Source organism: Salvia splendens, chromosome 8 (genome assembly GCF_004379255.2).
Source record: "Salvia splendens isolate huo1 chromosome 8, SspV2, whole genome shotgun sequence".
In the NCBI taxonomy this organism is placed as follows: Eukaryota; Viridiplantae; Streptophyta; class Magnoliopsida; order Lamiales; family Lamiaceae; genus Salvia; species Salvia splendens.
Genome location: NC_056039.1, coordinates 28,665,618 through 28,686,706, shown reverse-complemented (window position 1 = coordinate 28,686,706; position 21,089 = coordinate 28,665,618). Strand labels below are relative to the sequence as shown.

The following is a 21,089-nucleotide window of genomic DNA, read 5'->3' as shown; positions in this document are numbered from 1 at the left end:
CAGTTCTTCCACTCCCAATGCATACAATCTATGCTGTCTAACATTCCCGGGAACCCATGCTGATCCCCGTGCATCCGCAGCAGATCCCGGCAATCTTCGGGGGTAGGCTTTCGGAGATACTGATCACTGAATACTTCAATCACGCACTGACAGAAATACTTCATACATTCAATGCAGTCGTCTCACCGATGTGGAGGTATTCATCTCACATGTCTGCGAAGTCCCGTTGGCCAACTGTCTAATTGCAGCAGTGCACTTTTGAATAGGGGTGTGGCCGGGTCTGCCAGCCGCATCGTGTCTGAAGCGGAAATACAGATATCGATGCTCCAAAGCGTTAACAATACGCATAAACACGTCCCGCCTCATCCTAAAACGATGCCTGAAATGGTTGGCGTTAAAACGCAGCTCCTCTGCGAAGTAATCTGTTAACAGGCGCTGATGTGCAGGTACATGATCACAATCAACCACTTGTCGACGGTGGACAACTGGTCGTGGGCGAGGTACCGCCGGCTGCATATAACTCTCCAACCATCGATTTTCGTATAGGCATCTAGCTCTTCGTTCATCATACGCTCGTACTCATCAGCATCCCCACCACTACCACCACCACCGGCATTACTCATTTCTCGTTGTTGATCTTGTACAGAAATTAAGATAGAGAGAGTACTCGTTAATACAAGTGGTGCGAATGAAATTGACGTCCAAAGCGCGCATATATAGTGTTTTGAAAAATTTTTAAAAAAATAAAATTCTGACGCCGATTCAGGGCCTACAATGGCGCCGTGAGAGTCAGCGTCAAAATCGGCATCAGTCCAAGAATCGGCGTAGGCGCGCCGATTTTGACGCCGGTTTCGCTGACGCCGGCTGCAATGGTTCGGCGTCCGCGAAAAATCGGCGTGCCTACGCTGACGCCGCCATTGGAGATGCTCTAAGTACTTCAATGCAACTTCTAGATTATCTACATAAGAGAATTTTTTCGGCATTTCTAAAAAACACAATCAAACGAATCAAAGCCAACACACAAATTAGTGGAGTAAATAACAAAAGAAAAGGCAAAAATAAGTTTAAGAAAGTATTACGCGAAACACAAGACTTTAAACGTATTTTCTACTATTTGGTGCAAATAAATAGAAAAGAATGAAAAGGACTTGGTTGTAAAATGGCAAATCCATCCAAATGACTAATAGTTGCCCAAAATAGAATTAAGTACTTAGATTAGTAATTATGTAACTAAAATATAGTAATACGATACAATATAAATGATTTTTTAATAAAATAATTTGGTGCAACGTCATCAAATATCATATATATGTCCGGATGCATGCCTAAACATACAATGATTCAATAATGCATCAAGTTTTACTGTGCTAGGGTGAAGAGTAAGAATGTCATCAAAGGGGATGGCATTAAAATGCAATTACCTAAAATTTGGATGCTAGCGAGTCGTTTATAGAGTGAAAGAAGCTGCAAAGTGCCAAGGTTTCATATACCATTCCGAATGAAACAATAAAACAGAACAAAATTCAGATATTTAAAGGTTCTGTATTCCAGTGCCACTTACTTCTCAGTATCCCTAATCATCTACTGCTGCTGCTCATAAATCTGCATGTATGCTTCGGAAAGGGCTACCATCTGTGGCAACGTCTCTGATACATGGAGATCCTGCATTTCATACCTAGTAAACAAGCAGGTCAAAGGGTAAGGGGATGGATCGAGATGTACCTACTCTCATACTATTAGACTAAAGCCACTCAAATACTTACCATAGCTCTTCTGACTTTCGCTGCACAAATACTCTATATGATCCTCCACCTGGTTTACCATCATGAACAATATTAGCAATCAAGTCGTACTTTGATCGCAATTTCTCCTTATCCTTCGGTACAGGAAGGGGAATGTAATCTTTCAGTTCAAGATTCTTCACAGGGAAATTAACTGCACCAAAAATGTCCATATAAAAAGATAAGAGTCAGGCGAATAATACTCCACAGATAGTGTTACACAGAAGAAGACAACAAACACCTATTTGGTTCAATCACATACTCCATCCGTCCCAATTAAGATGACATGCTTTCCTTTAAAATTTGTCCCAAATAAGAGGACACATTTCTATTTTTGGAAATAATGAAGTAACTTTCTCTCTCCATCTAATACACCCAAGCACTTTTTCTCTCTACATTTGCTATTTACACCCACGTTTTCTCTCTCCAGTTAATCTTATTAACAAGCAACCCCTAAAATCTCGTGCCGACTAAGAAATGTGTCATCCTAGCCGGGATGGAGTCAACAACTAATTTCTGCAATTCCAGAGCCACAGGAATCAGGTAACTTCTAAACTACAGACATGAATAGTATTTGTACAGACAAATATGAATAGCACATCCCGTCTACAAACTAGAGAGTACACTCTGCAACTGATCCAACAATAGCTACTTAACATGAAATAATTACTTACCGAGTGTAGGATTTTTCTCGACAAAAAAATTGTTTCTTGTAAACCGAAGCATGTGGAGAATAAGATACTGTGGCAATTTCGTGACGCGGTATCTCATTCTTGCTGTATCAGGGCGAACCACCTCAGTCACAGTTTCGCCATCAAACTTCTTGAGTATGTTGAAAAGTGGAACCTAGAAATATTCACAAATTCAAGGGAGAGAAAAATACCAAATTAGTGTGCCATAAAACAGTCATGCAGTGTGGAATCTCCCTTAACTTGCGAAATGGACAAACATACAGGTGATTAATATGTAGCTCAATCCAGAATATGGGCAAATATGAAAAGCTAACACCCAGTATAATCCTTATATTCACCAAAAACTAACGGGATGCAGCATTCAGACCCTAAAACATGGCGATCATTGTGAAGGAAACTGAAAGCAATTTAAATAATTGACAATAAAGAAATATCATGTGATTGACATTTTTTTTGAGGATGCTGAAAGAATGAAAGAAAATAAATATAACATTGTCCTAGGCCCCTAACACATGAATTCTCTGGCTATGCATCCAAAAGTGAACATGTCAAACAGTCTCCATATCCACAACATATAAATTAAATCGACAAGTTTGTTAAGGAACAGCCAATACAATTCAACAATTCCAAGTTTAAGATATAAACGCACCTGTGGAATAATGTTCTTCTCCATAATGTCCTTAAAGAGTGGAGGTGGTGGCAAGTCCAGGCCAAGCATTAAGAATGGCATTTTGCTCGTCTCTAAGATGACATTACCTGCATCATTTCCATTGTCCCCATTCTCTTTTTTCTCTCCTATATGCTTGCTATGGATCTCCTTGACAACCTCCAGCTCACCCTATACAAGCACAAAATATTAGTGAAAGAACAAGAGACAAAGAACATAAACATAGAAAAAGGAGAGGGGGGAGGGAACCTGAAAGCACTGGTGAATGATGCTGCTGCCGTTTTTAGATCTTCTAAGATCTCTATGCAATGTTTGAAGAAGCCATGAAATAAATCTAACTGGATCTGATTGAGCACCTATTCGGTATGTTTTCCCACTAGCCTTCATAACTGCCTGGAGAAATTCATGTGGACTGACCTGCAAAACCATTCAGCATCAGATTATAAAAGGTCAAGAACCAATAGAGAACTTATGACTAGGTTTAAGATTCAACCTGTCCTTTAAAGTTTCTTGCATGCCAGATCTTTTGAGTGAGCTCTCCAAATCGATGAACAAGTTGGGATTTGCAATGGGCGTAGTTATCGGGTATAAGAAAGAAGTTCCTCAAGGGAGTAACACGCATCAAAGATTGAATGGTAACATTGACAAAATCAGTCTCTTTGATATTATTCAACCCCACCTACAAACATTTTAAATGGAAAAGATCACATGGTTAGTTTGTTTCAGCACACACCACATGAATAATTTTTTAATAGAGACAGCTGTAACACCCAAAGAAAGGCTCAATCAAAAACCATTCCGGGAAGATAATCAGAACCATCAAGCGCCCTGGACCACTGACGATTCTGGTCAATCTGGATAACATTTTCTCTTGAAAACCTGTACAATTTACAAAAATCAAGGGATGGTCTGGAAAGAACTTAGCAGGATGAAGCAAGAGATAACTAAAAGAATAAAATAACAGCACAAAGTGAACAAAAATGCAAATGTTACATAATAACAGCCCTGGACACTAAAAATGTTCCCTCTTCTAATAATCACACAGAAGGGAAAGTGAAACCAGCTAAAAACTAATAATCAAACAAAGAAACAATACATACCTTGGGTTTAGTACATGGCGGATGTCATCCAATGATGGGTCAATGACTTCATAACCATCAGGAAGACAGTAAACTTTCTCTGTACAGAGATTAATGTAGACATGGTGGCCAGCTTCAAGACTATGGGTATATGCGTGAGATTTCGGCCCTCTTCCCTGGAAATACTTCCCACACACTAAACATGCGTAGACATTCAAGTTTGAAAGGGACACTGAGCAAAATTTCTCGAAATCAAAATCTAAAACCTGAAAAGTAAATGCAACATAGATTCAGAAACTGAATCATGAACAAGGAAAGTATCAGCTGATAAATAATTAGCATTAGCACACTAGATAAGATGAATCATTGAATATATAAATGAAACAAATTAAATTATGGAGTACTCCCTCCGTTCCGCAGTAGTGGAGTCATTTTGCCATTTTGGTATGTTCCATAATAATAATCATTTCCTTTTCTAGCAAATGTCAACACATTTCTTCTCTCTTACTTTACTCACCCTTACTTTATTCTCTCTTCATCTCTCTACCTTTTTCATTTTCTATTTTATTCCTCCTTTACTTAACTCACTTAAATCGCGTGGCGACAAGAAACGCCTCCACTACCGCGGAACGGAGGGAGTAATATTTTGATAAGAGTACCAGTGGATCAAAATGATGACATATCAACCATTTAGATGCCAGAGAGCACATCATCAGTGTTAATGGTTCTAAATTAGACACTAAGAAAATTACTTCGTATTGGAGGATACCAATGTATTTAATTTACAAACCAAGAACTTTTGCAGTGCTTTAGATAGCATCAATTGGTCTTAGTCTCACACCACAAACTAGCAACACACGAGTTGTTACTGACTAGTATTTCTGTATGTTGCATTGCATGAGAGGCTATATTTTCAGGGTCAAAAAGTGCAATTAAATAAATAAGGCTAAAAAAAAGTACATAGCAAAGACTCAAGCATACCTGAGTTTGGATACAGCCAGAAAGCCTAAGAACCACAGTAAGGGTGGGTTTTAAATAAAACCAAAAGTGATCAAACAGATAGGTTTTACAATCATTTATGTAGGATCATATCATTACAACAGTATTTCTGGATATGTGTGTTTGATGATATGATATTTATGGTTTCAATCTACACTAATAACGAAGCAACAGTGAGCATTCACTTAAAGCTGATAATAAAAGTGGGGCGTGTCTTAGGCCATCCACAACGCTGTCACTATACCGTCCCTTAACCGTCCCTTAAAACACTATTTGAGGGACGGCGAGTGGGCGTCATGCATGGCCTGGGAGCGTGCCTCGGCGCGTGGCGAGCCGTCCCGCGTTTCGTCGCGGCGGGACCGGGTTGCGTGACGGGCTGAGGACGGGCTGGTGACGGGACGAGACGCTGCAACGCGTCCCGCCCCGGTTCCATCACTGCGGAACGAAACACGGGCCACCCGCGTGACGCGTTGCGGGTGGCCTTACACTCTTACTCAAGATAGATAATATACATGATTGAATATTTTTATCCTCGCTGATAGGATGCCTCCAATTCTACCCCTTTCCAATTGAATTTGAATCAAACCATTTAGGACAAAATGTAGAAATTATCAAGGACTTAGATATTCCAAAGTCTCAATCCAACTTAGTAAAGAATGGATTAGTGCAGAATCGTACTATTTATATCTATCTAGGTTTATCCTTACAGTAAAAGGCTCTTAACGAAATCAATTCAAATCAGAATCAGAACCATCAATTAGACCAGCATACAATTAAATCGTTTTTGCATAGAAGTAAAACTCAGAAAAAGTTAATTTCAATGAACTCAAGCTTTAACCAAAAAATACCTGTCTATTAACAGTATCGAGATACGGGCAGTCTCTTCTTACTTCAATCGACCGACTGCGCCGTCCCTGCTCTGCCCTACTTTCTTCATCGTCTTCATCATCATATTCATCTTCAATAAGCGCGTTTATACCTTCCAATTTGCCATCATTTACATCTGTAGCCCTATCTCTATCGCTCCTCTCTCTCACTTCTTCTTCATCATCGTCGTAAGAAGCAAGCGGAAGGAGCGGGTTTTCGAAAGCAAGCTGCTGCGGAGATTGATCGAGTTTCTGCCTCTTCGCCACGCCCTCTGCGTTAGCTGCATCCTCGGATTCTTCTCGTGCTGTTTTCATAGCTTCTAGGGTTTCAGATCCCGACTAAGAGAATAAATTTTCAAAACGGTGTACTTTGTCTCCTTTATAAGGTGTTATTAGTGATATCTACGTGAGGTTATTAGAGCATCTCTAAGAGCATCTCCAATAGCGGCGAGCGCACCGGCTCGCCGATTTTTTGCGTTCGCCAGTCCGCTCGCCGAACTATTGCAGCCGGCGAGCGCCAAATCGGCGAGAAAAATGGTAAGCGCACGTCAATTTCCGAGCGCTCGCCGATCGACTGACTGCTATTGCAGGCTCCCGATCGGCGAGCGGAAATTTTAATTTTTTTTATTTGATGTTTTTTTTATAAAACTCATTCTTGGTTGTTTCTCTTTTATAGAGACATCCGTAAATGTTTTATGTTCCACTTTCGATGTGGGACAAACTCATTCTTGGTTGTTTATCTTTTATAGAGACATCCTTGAATGTTTTATGTTCCACTTTCAATGTGGGACAAAATCATTCTTGGTTGTTCCTCTTTTATAGAGACATCCTTGAATGTTTTATGTTCCTCTTTCGATGTGGGACAAACTCATTCTTGGTTGTTTCTCTTTTATTGAGACATTCTTGAATGTTTTATGTTCCACTTTCGATGTGGGACAAAATCATTCTTGGTTGTTTCTCTTTTATAGAGACATCCTTGAATGTTTTATGTTCCACTTTCGATGTGGGACAAACTCATTAATGAGGATGTTGTAATGTTATTTTAATTTTAATGAAGTGTTTTTTTAATGTACTTTTTTAAAATTTAAATAATATTATTGAATTTTTCCGTATCTGTGTCGTAAATTTAATTCCGTATTTTGTGTGATTGTCAATTATTTGTTTTATATAATTTTGAGTGATGTGGGTAGGCTATTGCTGTGCTATTTGTTTGTCCTGATGATCAGGGAGGAGAATTTTTAGTGCTGATGATGTGGCAAGAGGAGTTTGTGGCTGGACTATGGCTGGACTATTCTTATTGTGGATGCCATAATAGCAATAGCTTAGTCATAGCCCAGTCACAAACTCCTCATGCCACATCATCAGCACTAAAACTCCTTCTGTCACATCATAAGGACAAGTAATTGGACAAGCAATAGCCCAGCCATAGCCCAGTCATAATAAACAAAATTATAAAAATAACAATCACATAAAATACAGAATTCAACTTACGATACAGATACGGGAAAATGCAATAATTTCATTTAAATTAAAAAAAGACATTAAAAAATTACAAAATTACAAATTACAAAAAAAAACTAATGCCGTGTAGTCCTCCGCGCCCACAACTCTTCAATTAAATCATTTTGGAGTCGAATATGAGCTTCCACTTGGCGCATGTCGGCATGTGCTTGGAGGCGGCCGACTTCATCGTGAGGTACCCCACTTCGTACGCGGGGGGTGGCCACGCCGTGGCTTGGACCGGCTTCATTATCGTCGTTGGCCCAACTAGTCAGTTGTACACCTTCATCTTCGACAATCATGTTGTGCATGATAATATAGACATACATTATATCAGCAATGCAGTCGACATGCCACAAACGCGTTGGACCCCTAATTGCCGCCCATCGAGACTGGAGCACACCAAATGCGCGCTCCACGTCCTTGCGCACCGACTCCTGCCGTTTCGCAAAGTAGGCCTTCCTCTCATTTGATGCGCATCTGATCGTCTTCACAAAGACGGGCCACCTAGGATATATCCCATCCGCCAAGTAGTAGCCCATATCATGCTGGTTCCCGTTGGCGACAAAACTGATGGCCGGACCGACGCCCTGGCACTGCTCGTTGAAAAGGGGCGACGAGTTGAGGACGTTGAGGTCGTTGTTCGACCCGGCTACCCCAAAATATGCATGCCAAATCCACAACCGGTAATTAGCTACGGCCTCGAGGATCATCGTGGGATTCTTTCCCTTGTAGCCGGTCGTGTAGAACCCTTTCCAGACAGCAGGGCAGTTCTTCCACTCCCAATGCATACAATCTATGCTGCCTAACATACCCGGGAACCCATGCTTCATCCCGTGCATCTGCATCAGCTCCTGGCAGTCTTCGGGGCTAGGGCTTCGAAGGTACTGATCATCGAATATTTCAACTACGCCCTGACAGAAATACTTCATACATTCAAGGGCAGTCGACTCGCCGATGTGGAGGTACTCATCCCACATGTCTGCCACGCCTCCGTAGGCCAACTGTCTGATTGTCTCAGTGCACTTTTGAATAGGTGTGTGGCCGGGTCTGCCAGCCGCATCGTGCTCGAAGCAGAAACACATATATCGACGCTCCAAAGCGTCAACAATACGCATAAACAGAGCCATGCTCATCCTAAAACGCCGCCTGAAAATGTTGGCGTTAAACCGCGGCTCCGGTGCGAAGTAGCCGTGCCAAGAATCGGCTAGCCGGTGCTCTCACCGCTATTGGAGATGCTCTTAGTAAATTGAATTACACCTAATAATTATTTATACTAAAATTCGTGTCATTTTCAAATTTATTTGATAACGAGTACTATATTCTATTTTGAGATTGATATATACTACTCTTTTTGCCCACGAAAAATAGACCGCATTTGTCATTTTAAGATTGATATATACTACTCTTTTTGCCCACAAAAAATAGACCGCATTTGTCATTTTTAATTGTCCAAGAAAAATAGATAAAGTTTAAAAAAGGATCTCACATTTGCTACCTACCACAATTAAACACTAATAATAATATGGATCTCACATTCCACTAATACTACTACTCTCTTACTTTTTTTCTCCTTCTCTCACTTTATCAATTCCACATTAAAACTTGTGCTATTGACAATGTAGTCTTTAGAGGAGTTCGTGTTTCGGCTTTAGATCTTAGCAGTTGGGATGATAGATTAGATACTCCTGGTATTTATTATGTTAGTCAGTTTCCCTATCCTGACTTGTTGCTTGCAACTTTGTACCAAAAAAGAATATTGAAGAAAATTTCACGTGGCCAGTTATTTGCATCGTGAGCGTGAGCGTGTGTGTGTAACCCATGGTTTTTCTACCGTCATTATTTACATAATATGTTATGCATAGATTTCAAAACAATCTGTTATGCATAGATTTCAAATCAAATAAACACACGTTATATCGATACAAAGATGCGTTTATTCATAATTCTGGTAAGAGGCTAATTCGATGGTGTTTTACATAGTACTCCTATTTGCCAGGTCACGTTTCATGAATAAAAATATCTCTTTCTAATTGATTTGAATCATTTCACTTGACAATCTTCACCATGTATTACTATAGTTAGCAAATTAGGGAAATAGAATTATAGAAACAATTTACCTTGGGCGACTGTCTCGTGTAGGCGGGAGGTCAAGGGATAAGACCCTGACCATTCTCTTTCTCCCCCGTGTTCAATAGTTAGGACAATTTTTAACCCATAATAATTAGGTGTAATGGGGCACGTTTTTTCCATGTGGCTAATTATACCAACATAATTCTCACATGGAGATCTTTCGCGGCACAAAATTGCAGATCTAAACATCGTTATGACAGCGAACATCTCTGAATGCAATGATCCTACACAACCTCAAATATAAGATAAATTAGAAATAAAAACCATGACCTTGCAATCCTCCAAACTGCCTCACCCCAGTCTTGTTCGTCTTCTTCTTCACAATCTCATTTCTAAGCACGAATGGTGCATGCTTGTGCTGTTGTGCAACATTCTAAAAGAAAAAAATCACCGGTTACACCTGTAATCAAATACCAGGTTAGAATACACTATACTCCACAAGAGTAAGTTTTGTGTTGCAGCAAATTCGTAATTGACCAAAACGAGTCAAAATAAACAATGAACCTTGTAAAAACGACCTTGGCATAAGGAGTAGACCCCGTGCCTAGGTGTTTTATGCAATATCTAATAAAAAATCTTTCTGATTTAGGTACACTTGTAGGAGCCATTAATAATAGACCATAATACGTGCTAAGAAAGTCAGCAATCGTTCAAAAGTACTTAAAAAACTCTTAAGAATCAAATTGATTCTTTGATGTGATTGTTAAAAAATCCTTATCATTAACTATAATATCCCTGATTGCATAAGATATTACTCAGTGATTCCCTATTATCCTAGGACTTGGAGTGATTCTCCAAGATAATTACCATAACTGTTGTTGTTGCTGTACAAGCAATTAAGCATTTTCGTGTTTATATTCACCTTCCCATCATGCCAAATAAAAATTTAACAGTAATACATGCTTTACGCACAATATGAGTATATACCAAAAACACAAGTAATATGACAACATAAATATTTCCTCTTGAACCATGTACAAGCTAAACATATTCGGCCGTGTACAAATTCAAGTAAACATTTAATCAGGACAAAAACACAAAAGCATAACAGAATTATCCAAAACGGACCATACTGAAAGCATTGAATATGACCAAACAAACTTGGTGTGACATAAAATAATCAAACCAAGTCAAAGAATCCAAATCTTTCCAGAATGTAAAAATGAGCTCTTCATCTAGTTCTAATGTTCTATTAAGTACTTCTATAAACACTTCCATAATTCGACATATTTATAATCATCTTACTTATCTTTATTTTCAATAGCTTAAATTAGTAAATTAATATTTATCAATGACATTTAGGTTTCTTATTGTGAGAACTGAGAACTGAGAACCGTGAACCATTTTCAGTCGTTCGATTGTGAAGATCTACGGTTTAATCATCTCCCTTGCCCGACAAATGTAGTGTAGACATGGGTTCAAATTCTAGGGGTAATGTGATGTTTTTTTCCATTTCAGTTAATTTTCACCACGAATGTCGTTACTTTTATATGTTGTTTTCACATCTAACTATAACAAGGTTTCTATTATAACCAGCCCTATTTGTGCATGTGTAATGTGTATAAAAATCAATTGATTCAAGATCAAAAGCTTTTACGCATGGTGCGCAACCATTTTGCTATTGTTATGAAAAATATGATATTATTTGTATTGGGGTGTGCATATTTCACCTGGAACAAAATCAATTGCTTCCCCATTTTCCCACTATTCGCTCTTTTGCAGAAACATGAACAGCCACTTCCTCTTGTGGAGTGTCAAAACTTTATGCACTTTGATTTGTAATCCTTGATGTCAAGAAGGCAAATACAGATCGTGTCCCTCGCAAAGCAAATAACAGAGAGGATTGAAAATGACAGCAAGCAGCATATCCCCTTTTAACATGATCAGGTACTGTATCAGTGCAAAAGTGAAGTTTTAGAAGAAAGAGAATAATAAAGGGCAGAAGCATCCCGTAAGAAAAGGTTTCGGAAGATCTTGAGAAGGATTTTACCAGAACGAGAATACCCAAAATTGTAAGGCTTGCTTGTTGTGCTTCTTGCAAGAAATGACCATCATCAGATCCACCAAACCATCCTCGCCATCCAAACCAACCACCTCCCCCAGAATTTCCCCCTCCACCTGCTTCCTCTCTCCTTTTAATTTCTTTATCCCATTGCTCTGACTCTGCTTTCTTTCCACCAAGCGCACTTTCTAAGGATTTTCTAGCCTGGTCCTGTAGTTAACATATACTATATTAATAGATAAATAGCATTCCATTTAAGAAAACCGCATCTAAAATATATGCTCACAGCTCTGGAATCTAAAAGTATCATTCGATGTCCCTTATCCTCATACTTCCTAGTGAAATTCAAAATCTAAGACTATTTTTTTAGGGGACACACACATGTTTTATATATTACACATCCTTCAGTAAAAAGTTGGTTTGCTCCATTATCTGGTTCATATGGATGCATTCACCAACACTTAAACCGTAGTCATAGAAACCAGTTCCTCTTATTTATTTAAGTTATGGGTAATATGGATTTTATAAACACTCAGCTAACATGTACTAACAATAAATCCCACTGAACTCTTTGAGAAAATTAAACATCAATTCCTTTATGTTGCGCTTCAACTGAATGATTTGATTTGATAATTTGAGAAGGTGACTTGGGGAAGGATTTCAAATGATTAGACCATATTAAGTGGAATTTCCATCAACTTACTTTGTACATAGGTCACAAAAATGTTATGGATTCCAAATCCATTTTGAATAAAAAACTTTTAAGGATTCTTTAATGAACACATCCTCAAAATTCTACAAACCAAATGATATCATTGGTTTTTCGCTAATAAATCAATGTCTAAGTGTGCATTAGCAGGCACTCAGGGGTCGTTCAGTTCACCCTAGTAGAAGGGTGAATGCAGGGTTGGGGGGTCGTGGAAGTGGTGGAAGTGAAGGCTTTAGTGGTGGTGGGGGTGGACTATTATTACATGTCTTTTAGTTTTAGCAATTAATCCTTGTTTTACTTGATTTTAGTAGAGAATGAGCTTGGACTACACCCTAGATTAAGATTTTTATGATTTTAGCATAAATATTGATGCTTGATGATAATAACTGATATTGGCCCTAAAGTATCTAGTGATTGGAAGTATTAATCTAGGCAGTTTCCCTAAATAGAAAATCTGTAGTACATTATAATAAGAACACTACATATGTTATCTTACATTCTTACTTAGTGTTATTTAAATTTCACGCTCATTCTATCAACAACATAATAATTTTGTAAACCAAAACCTAATCAGCAAAGTAATCTTAATACATAAATAGAAATATATGTGTGTGTGATGTTAGAATAACATTAACTTTTTGTGAAAAAGGAAAATCATATCACCCCTTTCTGGCACTCAATTTGGTACCATCTCACATCTCTTGATAGAAAAACCATCTACCTACAACACAAATTTCAGCATTCAGCCAATCTAAGAAAGTTCACTCTCCTTTTCTTTTTACTTTCCCATTTTTTCCCGTATTTGTCAATTGCCATCATTTTCATTTCCTGAATAGTCTCAATGAGATACTAAAGTGTTTGCATGTTCCATCATTTGATGCTGTATGAAAAATGAAAAGTTACTGAAGGTGCACTGGTACTGGTCGTAAGCTAGGGTTGTATAAAAATTAAAAAGTGGTTTTCTTAATCTTCCCTAGGCTTATTTTGTACCACTGTCTTCTCCCTTGCTCTTATTTCCTTCCAACAGCTCCTAACGTATATTTGAGTGATGGTTCTATATTGAAGCAATGCTGTTGTAGTTCACTCCCCTGTTCTATTGGGATCCTGCTTACACCATCCCTCGCTTATATTCAAATAACTACAACTTTGGGCTTGGATTTAGGCATAGAATATGAAGTGAATTGAAAATAGAGTGGTTAGCTTCCATTTGAAATTGAAGACACTTAATGTTAATATCTATGGACAGTCATGGGCACAAAACTGAACTATGTTTCCCTTACTTCGCTTTGACTATGGAAGCAACATCATTTTTATATCAAATTATGCTAGGCTTAGAATCCAGTATGAATTATAAATTAAAGTTGCAGACGTCTTTCCCTTTTTAAACGAAACTTAGGAAAACATCAACTTAGCAGGACTTAGCAACAAAATCAATGAACCAAAAACCGAATATTCCCCAAAAAAACCTGCAGTTGCAATTGAGTGAATGTGAGAGAGTGTTCCAGCCGTGAGTTGAACTGGTGGAAGCGGCGGTTCTGGGTAGAACCGGAATTTGGCTTCTGTAACCTGAGATTACTGAAGGAAGACTCAGAATTTGCGCCATTGTTCTATTCCTACAAGAGGGGATCTCCTACTCCACTCATCCTACTCTGCTCCTACTTCACCTGCACACAACAAAATAAAATAATATGACCAATGATGTTGAATTATTTTATTCTAGAAGGAACATCTTTTTTGTCACGAACTTTATCAGAGTATCATTTTAAGTCCGTGAACTTTGAAAATATCATTTAAGGTTCACTAATTATGAGTTAATATCATTTGAAGTACTTTTTACTATTTTCAAGTTTTTTTGGACGAAAATACCATCAATACCTTAAAGGGCGTATATTTTTAATAAATTTATCATATACTCATATTTTTTTATAAATATCTTTACAATATATTTTTGATAAATTTTCTAAATATAATTTGACCTTCAATATTATCATTTAATTTGTGACATGCAAGAAAAGATCGTTATTCAATTTTTTATAATTAAAGAAAAGTTCTTTATTCAATTTAAAAAAAATTAATATAAAAAATTGAAGAGGTAATTTTACTTGCATGTCACAAAATTAAGTGATAATATTTAAGGTCAAATTATATTTAGAAAATTTATCAAAAATATATTGTAAAGATATTTATAAAAAAATATGAGTATATGATAAATTTATTAAAAATATATACACTTTAAGGTATTAAGGGTATTTTCGTCAAAAAAAACTTGGAAATAGTAAAAAGTACTTCAAATGATATTAATCTATAGTTGGTGGACCTTAAATGATATTTTCAAAGTTCACGGAACTAAAATAATACTTTAATAAAGTTCGTGGACCAAAAAAGATATTCCATATTTTATTTTATTTTATTTTATTTTATTTTATTTTATTTTATTTTATTTTATTTTATTTTATTTTATTTTATTTTATTTTATTTTATTTTATTTTATTTTATTCTATTCCTACCTCTGTCCCTTCTCAGTTCTCGGTTGCAACTGCGTGCCATATGTTTTTCATGGGCCGGGCTGTGCCCAAAACAAAGATAGACCATTTCGGATTTTGGTTGTTGAACAAACCCAACCAATTTAAAAAGGGCAGGTTAAAATGGTCATTTAGCGAAAAACGAGACGCTTTTGTTTCACTCCACCTCCCTTTTCTTTTCTCCTTTGAATATTATTTCCTTTCCTCTTTTTACAAAAAACACCCCACTGCCCACTGCATCCGTGTAGAGAGAGAAGGGAGTAGGAGAGTCAAGAGAGGGAGGGAAGAGCCGTTTGAGAGAGAGTGAGAAGAGTGTATATAGTGTAGCCATGGTGTCGGACCAGGAGATAGCGCAGGCCGTGGAGGCAGTTCTCCGTCAGTCAGACCCCAACGCCGTGACTTCTCTGAACGGCGTCGTGCAACGCCTGGAGGCCAAGCTAGGGCTGAGCCTAGCTCACAAAGCTGAGTTCATAAGAGATCAGATCACATTCCTCCTCCGCTCCCACCCCGTTCCCAAAGACCAGCTGCCCCCTCAACCCCATCCCCACTACCTCATTCCTCAGCCATTTCACCAACCTCCTCATTTCGCACTCCAGCAGCAAACTGACCCTGTCTACGCTCAGCCACCGCAAGTGCAGCACCCACAGCCCTCGCGCCTCCCGAAAGAAGAGAATGCGGCGGCGAATGCTTCTGAAACGCCGAAGGGAAGGTGTGCATTTCCTTTCTGGTTTTTGTCTGTAAAATAATTCGCTTTTTGGTTAATTAAGTGGTAAAGTTCTAACTGTTGCATTACGCAAGAATCATGAGTTAGCTTTATTTTGGTGAGTGTGGATTTTGTGGAAATGTATAAATTAGTAGCCTTTTTAAAGATCCTAGTAGTTTTTTGGGTGCATCTGCTTGTAGACTTACAATTTGGCGTTACTATCAGTGGTTGTTGAGGGGGGTTGAAATTGGGGTTGGTTCTTTGACTAAGCGCTATTCTTGATATAATTACACGCTAATAACTTATTGCTAAATAACGAGTACTACTTGTTTACATTCGGGGTTTTTTTTTAAATAAGGTTTTTTGTAAATTACAGTTTTGAAGCTGTCTTGGTCTTATAACGCTTTGATGTATTGAAACAGTGCTTAGTTTTGTCGTCTATGAAACATGCAAATTAGTAGTTGTCAACATGTAAAAATGATTTTCAGTTGTGCATTATTACCCTGCTTTGGAAGGAGTCGTACTAGGCATTTCCATTTCAAGAAACTTGATGTTTGGCATCTATTTCTTGAGAAATTTGTTATCAACTTTTAATTGGAATACAATCAAGATTCAATCTACGTTCATTGCAGAGCCCCAGCAGGAACCAAAAGAAGGGGTGGTCCGGGAGGACTAAACAAACTGTGTGGTGTTTCACCTAAACTACAAGCGATTGTTGGGCAGCCAGAATTGCCAAGGACCGAGGTTTGAATCTCACGAGCTAGCAGCTTATCTTGTTTTTGGATCACATCATACTCTATTTGTCTGTCTAAGTTATGCATGATGCATTACAAATTGCTTTGTTGTTGATACAGATAGTAAAGCAGCTGTGGGTGTATATTAGGAAACATAATCTTCAGGACCCGGAGAATAAGAGAAAGATTATCTGTGATGATGCTCTGCGATTGGTTTTTGAGACAGACTGCACTGACATGTTCAAGATGAATAAGCTGTTGGCAAAACACATCTTGAGACTTGAACCCACAAGTACGTGCATGGAACTTGGCGCCACATCTTTAATATAATCTTATTAACAAATACTCCATCCGTCCCCCATTTTTAGTCCACTTTTTCCATTTTTGTACGTCCTTCATTTATTGTCCACTTTCACTTTTTACCATAAATGTTAAGTAGTCCACATTCCACTAACTTATTTCACTCACATTTTATTTTAAAACCAATATATAAAAGTGGGGCCCACATTCCACTAACTTTTTCAACCCACTTTTCTTTACATTTCTTAAACCTCGTTCCAACACAAAGTGGACTAAAAATGGGGGACGGAGGGAGTATCTGTTTATTATAGTAATCGTTAATTGCTTGTAGAAGAACCTGTTCAAGCCAAGAAATCAAAAGTGGAAGATGATTCTACAAAGCAAAATTCTGATCCCAGTCTTCTTCCTGTGGTGATATCTGATGAACTAGCTAAATTTTTTGGAACTGGAGAAAAAGAGATGCTTCAGTCAGAGGCTTTGGGTCGTGTCTGGGAGTACATAAAATCTAACGAACTTGAGGTACTGTTACTGTATGCTATACGTTCTTGTTTATCTGGTGTGCGATGTCTAGTTTATCTTATTATAGTCTTTCTCTCTAGTCAATCAGATCACATATTGTCCCTAACATTTAACCATATTCCTAAAAATGCCCCAACATTTAGGATGCAGCATTTTGGTACCTAATGTTTGAACAGTGTTATCACTCACCCAGATGTCAAAATGCCCTCATTTTTTTCTTTCTTTGAAAATCAATGCGTGATGCTGGCTTGCAAATTGCAATCCTTGAATGTCAATCCGATTTCTGACTTCAAATTATATTTGATTTTCTGGCTCAAAAACAGTTCATGACATTTTAGTGATACCGTCTAAACATGAGGTGCCAAAAATGTTATGTTTTAGATGTTGGGACATTTTTTGTATACACTACGCTGGGTTAGTCTATGAAATTTTCCTAAAATATTGTCTAAACGTTAGATATCTTGATTTTTTTTATAGGATCCACTGAGTTCTATGGTTATTCACTGTGATGCGAAGCTTCAGGAGCTTTTGGGGTGTGAAAGCATTTCTGCTTTGGGAATTCAGGAGATACTTTTGCGCCATCATTTACTCAAGCAGTGTTAATGTTTTCTTTTATGTGAATGGTAAGCATTAAGTTACCTTTGGTGCACATATCACCCATAACTAGGTACCTACAATTTTTTATCAGTGTACTTGCTCATCTGTTACTCTTTTAGAGGACCTTGCTCTTGTACGACTAGTATTTCCTCTTCTCTCTTCATCCTTTCCTTTTTTTAGTTTGCATGTTGCCAGATGATTTATGGTGGAAAGCTATTCTATAGTAATTCAATCTAATTGGTTGAGATGATGTTGTTGCATTCACCTCTATCCTCCTCGTTCGGTAATATATAGATGTCGTTGCAATTCCCAAAAGTACTAGCAGCCCACTCGAGATGAGATCATCCTTTCCCTAATCAGATAAATGAATAACCTCTTTAATCTTTGTAAAGAGAAAAATCTTGGATCCCTAGACATTAGCCTATTCCACCTTCTCCTGAAACTAGCATACCAGTAGGGTCACCTTCACCATTGTCTTTACACACTCCCTACACACTCCCTAAACAAGATACAGCAGTTGCTATATTCTTCCCATCAAGCACTTAATTCTTGAACGTGCATGTTCTAGGGATGAACTACAGAGACAATAGTGAAGGCAAGGAGTACCAATAACTAAACGAGAGATGGAGAGTATTAGATATGATGTGGTTCTGTTTTTTCATCCGTGGTTTTTCTATTTCATTCAAAAAGATGTTTTCCGCGTATGATAACAATTAGTGGCATATGCTGTATTCTTGATTTGATTCTGATCATGTGATTCTGCTACTTGTGCTGGTTAAAGCAATATTATGATAACTTTATGGGACATGATGTGCATGAGAGGTGTGTCTAACAGTGAGTTGGATGTTGAGGAAAAGAATGACAACAACATTATTGGGTTAATTATTTGTGTAACTTGCATAATTTTTTTAATGCAGCTGAGAACTTTTGATTTTACTTGATGGAATTCTGTGAAATAACACCATTGAGCTGCGACAGCACCGCAATTGACCATCAATTTTCTTCTACTTTTGCAGGTCTCTTGATGCTGTAGTTTGCTAGTTGTTTATGATGACATGACTGATGCTGCCAAACGGAGATGTAATCCTAGTTTCTTTGATTTTTCTAATGTTAAGATGTATGGTGTCACTCACAGGTAGCAACTAAGATTGTAGTGCGACTTAGTGCCTGGATGTGGGCTATAATTGTTTTGTAATTATGCTGTTGTAGCTTGTTTTGGGTGTTGTTAATCTATCTGCCTTCTTTTCCACTGACTGCTGCTATTGTATCGGGTTAGGATGAAATAGATACATGACCTGACAGTGAACACCTTATCATTTGGTGTACAAATGCCCTTGCATTACACATGGCAAAGATGTTTATCCAACTAGTTCTAATGTCTTCTTTTCTTGTGATGGAATTTAGTTTTACTAACAGGTACCGAATTAAAATGCTTTGGTGACGTGGTCCATTATTTGAATGAACATACAAGTGCAGCCAGGAAGAGAAGGATGAACAATAGGATAATGGCCTTTCTTGCCCTGTTCTTCAACTCCAACTGGGGAATAAGCTTGTCTATGGCAACCATCACCAGAGTTATCAGTTCCTGTCCAATCATAAAATCAGAACATGGTCTAAAGATATGATTAATGCATCCACTGACCTAGCCTTGCTTGATTCAAGATTCTTACCAGCCTTAGTGGCTCCATGTGAAGTACAGGCTCCAGGAACATCTCCACATTCCTAGATAAACAGACGATTACACATTGAGGAATATCGTTAAGGTACAATGCTTGTGTAAATATATGACCAATGACTTGCCTTATCATCACCTTCCCTTGGTAAACATGGCACGTATAGAAGCTGAAACCTTTTCCCAGATGCAGCGGGACCTTCTTCCACTCTGATGACCGGAGAAGGTGAGGAACTGCTGTTATAATCAAGGAGGGTTATAAAGGAAGAAAAGTTACCTAGTTTCCAGGATACACCAACTACCATCCCTTCATCCGAGGTCTTTTGCACCACAATTTCAATGTTATTCCCCAAGTATTTCATCAGATATGAGAAGAAATCCATGACTTGCTGAGTAAAATAAAAAACAAATACGTAGTATATCATTCCTTGCAATTTATAGCAATGAAAACATTGGAAAATCAAAGTTTATTTGGGGTAATGTGTACCTTCTTACCAAGATAAGGTTGGAAGGCGGACACAAAGTTGGAAATGCAGGAACATTCTTCTGCTATTATATCTGAGAGCTGATTGACATTTTTATTTTTGATTGCTTCGTAGAGATTGAGCACTGTTTCGAGAGGTTTGTAGTCCTCTTGAGGCCCCGGGTCGTTGGCGGCGCAGCAGGCCACTGCCGCCGCATGGGTTGTTTTGGTGAAAAGGTTAGAGAAATGTATTGGTTGTGAAATATTGAGTGAGAAATTTTCATGGCGCCGCAACTTCATTGTTAGGCCAGATTCATGAGCAATGTAGGGTGCAGGGAGAAACGATGAGGAATTTGTGCAGAAACGTATAGTGGAGGGAACTGAAGTTGAGGCCATCTAAACATCTCCGTGGTTGTGGAAGTTGGCTCTTTATATTTGAAAGCGAGAGAGAGAGAGAGAGAGTAGGGAATAAAGGTTGAAGGTGGAGTGCAAGCATAGTATCTTGTCAGCTGTTGGTGGGCTATCTATGCCTTTCGCCTGCTGCTGCAGAATTTATCAAGCCTCTTTGCAAAACAAAGGCAAAATAAAATTATTAATTTTTAATTAAAGTTTTATTGATTTTGACACAGGATTAAGTTATGCCTCTCGAAATTTACAAATTTGAGCATGGAAGTGAGAATTTGGATTTAGAAATGAAGGTTGTAATTTGAAATGCATAGTTTAATGCATAGTTTAATTTGAGAGTGAGAAAGAGAGACTGATCTTTGCAGTTTTGTGTTGATCAAGCAAAGCTTGTCGGTCGAACAAGAAGTTGTGTGCCTTGCTTGTTGTTCTCTTCTCACGTTGCTATGCATTTGGTGAAGAAGGCAGAACTATAAGTCGCTGCTTCGTTGCCAATGGAAGCTCAAAGTGTTGCCGTCGTTTCCTTCTGCTCGCCGCCAAGCCCCTTCTCTTTCTCTTGTTGTTTGTGAAACTGAAAGGAGAAGGTGAAGGCGTCGCTGGAACAAAGTTGCTGATGGGTACGGCACAATTGAAAGAAATAGTAGTATTATGAAACTGTAGAAGTGCGGTCGGTCATCGTAAGAGTATCCACTTTTTAAATTTCGTAAAAAGACATTACATAAATTAAAGGCTGAGCCCAACAGTGGAGT

At 38.2% G+C, this 21,089-nt stretch overlaps 3 protein-coding genes and 1 long non-coding RNA gene across 6 annotated transcripts; 1 reads left to right on the top strand and 3 right to left on the bottom strand.

Annotated features, from left to right (window-relative positions):
- Positions 1–1,375: 1,375 nt before the first annotated feature.
- LOC121742892 (U4/U6.U5 tri-snRNP-associated protein 2-like) lies at positions 1,376–6,456 on the bottom strand. Of its 2 annotated transcripts, XM_042136008.1 has the most exons (10): positions 6,067–6,456; positions 4,241–4,485; positions 3,935–4,019; positions 3,634–3,819; positions 3,390–3,557; positions 3,123–3,311; positions 2,456–2,627; positions 1,764–1,935; positions 1,562–1,675; positions 1,376–1,464 (listed from the first exon to the last, which is right to left on the bottom strand). In XM_042136008.1, exons 1-9 carry the CDS (start codon positions 6,397–6,399, stop codon positions 1,582–1,584), a joined length of 1,644 nt encoding a protein of 547 aa, XP_041991942.1. In that variant the 5' UTR covers positions 6,400–6,456; the 3' UTR covers positions 1,376–1,464; positions 1,562–1,581. The 2 variants fall into 2 exon arrangements, with proteins under 2 accessions (XP_041991942.1, XP_041991941.1); XM_042136007.1 differs by having other exon boundaries at positions 1,456–1,675.
- A 3,045-nt stretch (positions 6,457–9,501) lies between these two features.
- Positions 9,502–14,086, bottom strand: LOC121743709. Its single transcript, XR_006038323.1, has 4 exons — positions 13,895–14,086; positions 11,708–11,929; positions 11,388–11,607; positions 9,502–10,117 (listed from the first exon to the last, which is right to left on the bottom strand). It is a non-coding gene; the product is annotated as an uncharacterized LOC121743709 (long non-coding RNA).
- A 1,056-nt stretch (positions 14,087–15,142) lies between these two features.
- Positions 15,143–19,052, top strand: LOC121744988 (SWI/SNF and RSC complexes subunit ssr3). 2 transcript variants are annotated; one of them, XM_042138714.1, is made up of 6 exons: positions 15,143–15,659; positions 16,286–16,397; positions 16,508–16,679; positions 17,022–17,206; positions 17,684–17,829; positions 18,820–19,052. In XM_042138714.1, exons 1-5 carry the CDS (start codon positions 15,280–15,282, stop codon positions 17,807–17,809), a joined length of 975 nt encoding a protein of 324 aa, XP_041994648.1. In that variant the 5' UTR covers positions 15,143–15,279; the 3' UTR covers positions 17,810–17,829; positions 18,820–19,052. The 2 variants fall into 2 exon arrangements, with proteins under 2 accessions (XP_041994648.1, XP_041994647.1); XM_042138713.1 differs by having other exon boundaries at positions 15,149–15,659; positions 17,019–17,206.
- A 189-nt stretch (positions 19,053–19,241) lies between these two features.
- LOC121744989 lies at positions 19,242–20,961 on the bottom strand. Its single transcript, XM_042138716.1, has 5 exons — positions 19,963–20,961; positions 19,753–19,864; positions 19,604–19,685; positions 19,474–19,525; positions 19,242–19,388 (listed from the first exon to the last, which is right to left on the bottom strand). The coding sequence occupies exons 1-5, from the start codon at positions 20,332–20,334 to the stop codon at positions 19,254–19,256; spliced, it is 753 nt and encodes a 250-aa protein (XP_041994650.1). The 5' UTR covers positions 20,335–20,961; the 3' UTR covers positions 19,242–19,253.
- Between the last annotated feature and the right edge of the window lie 128 nt (positions 20,962–21,089).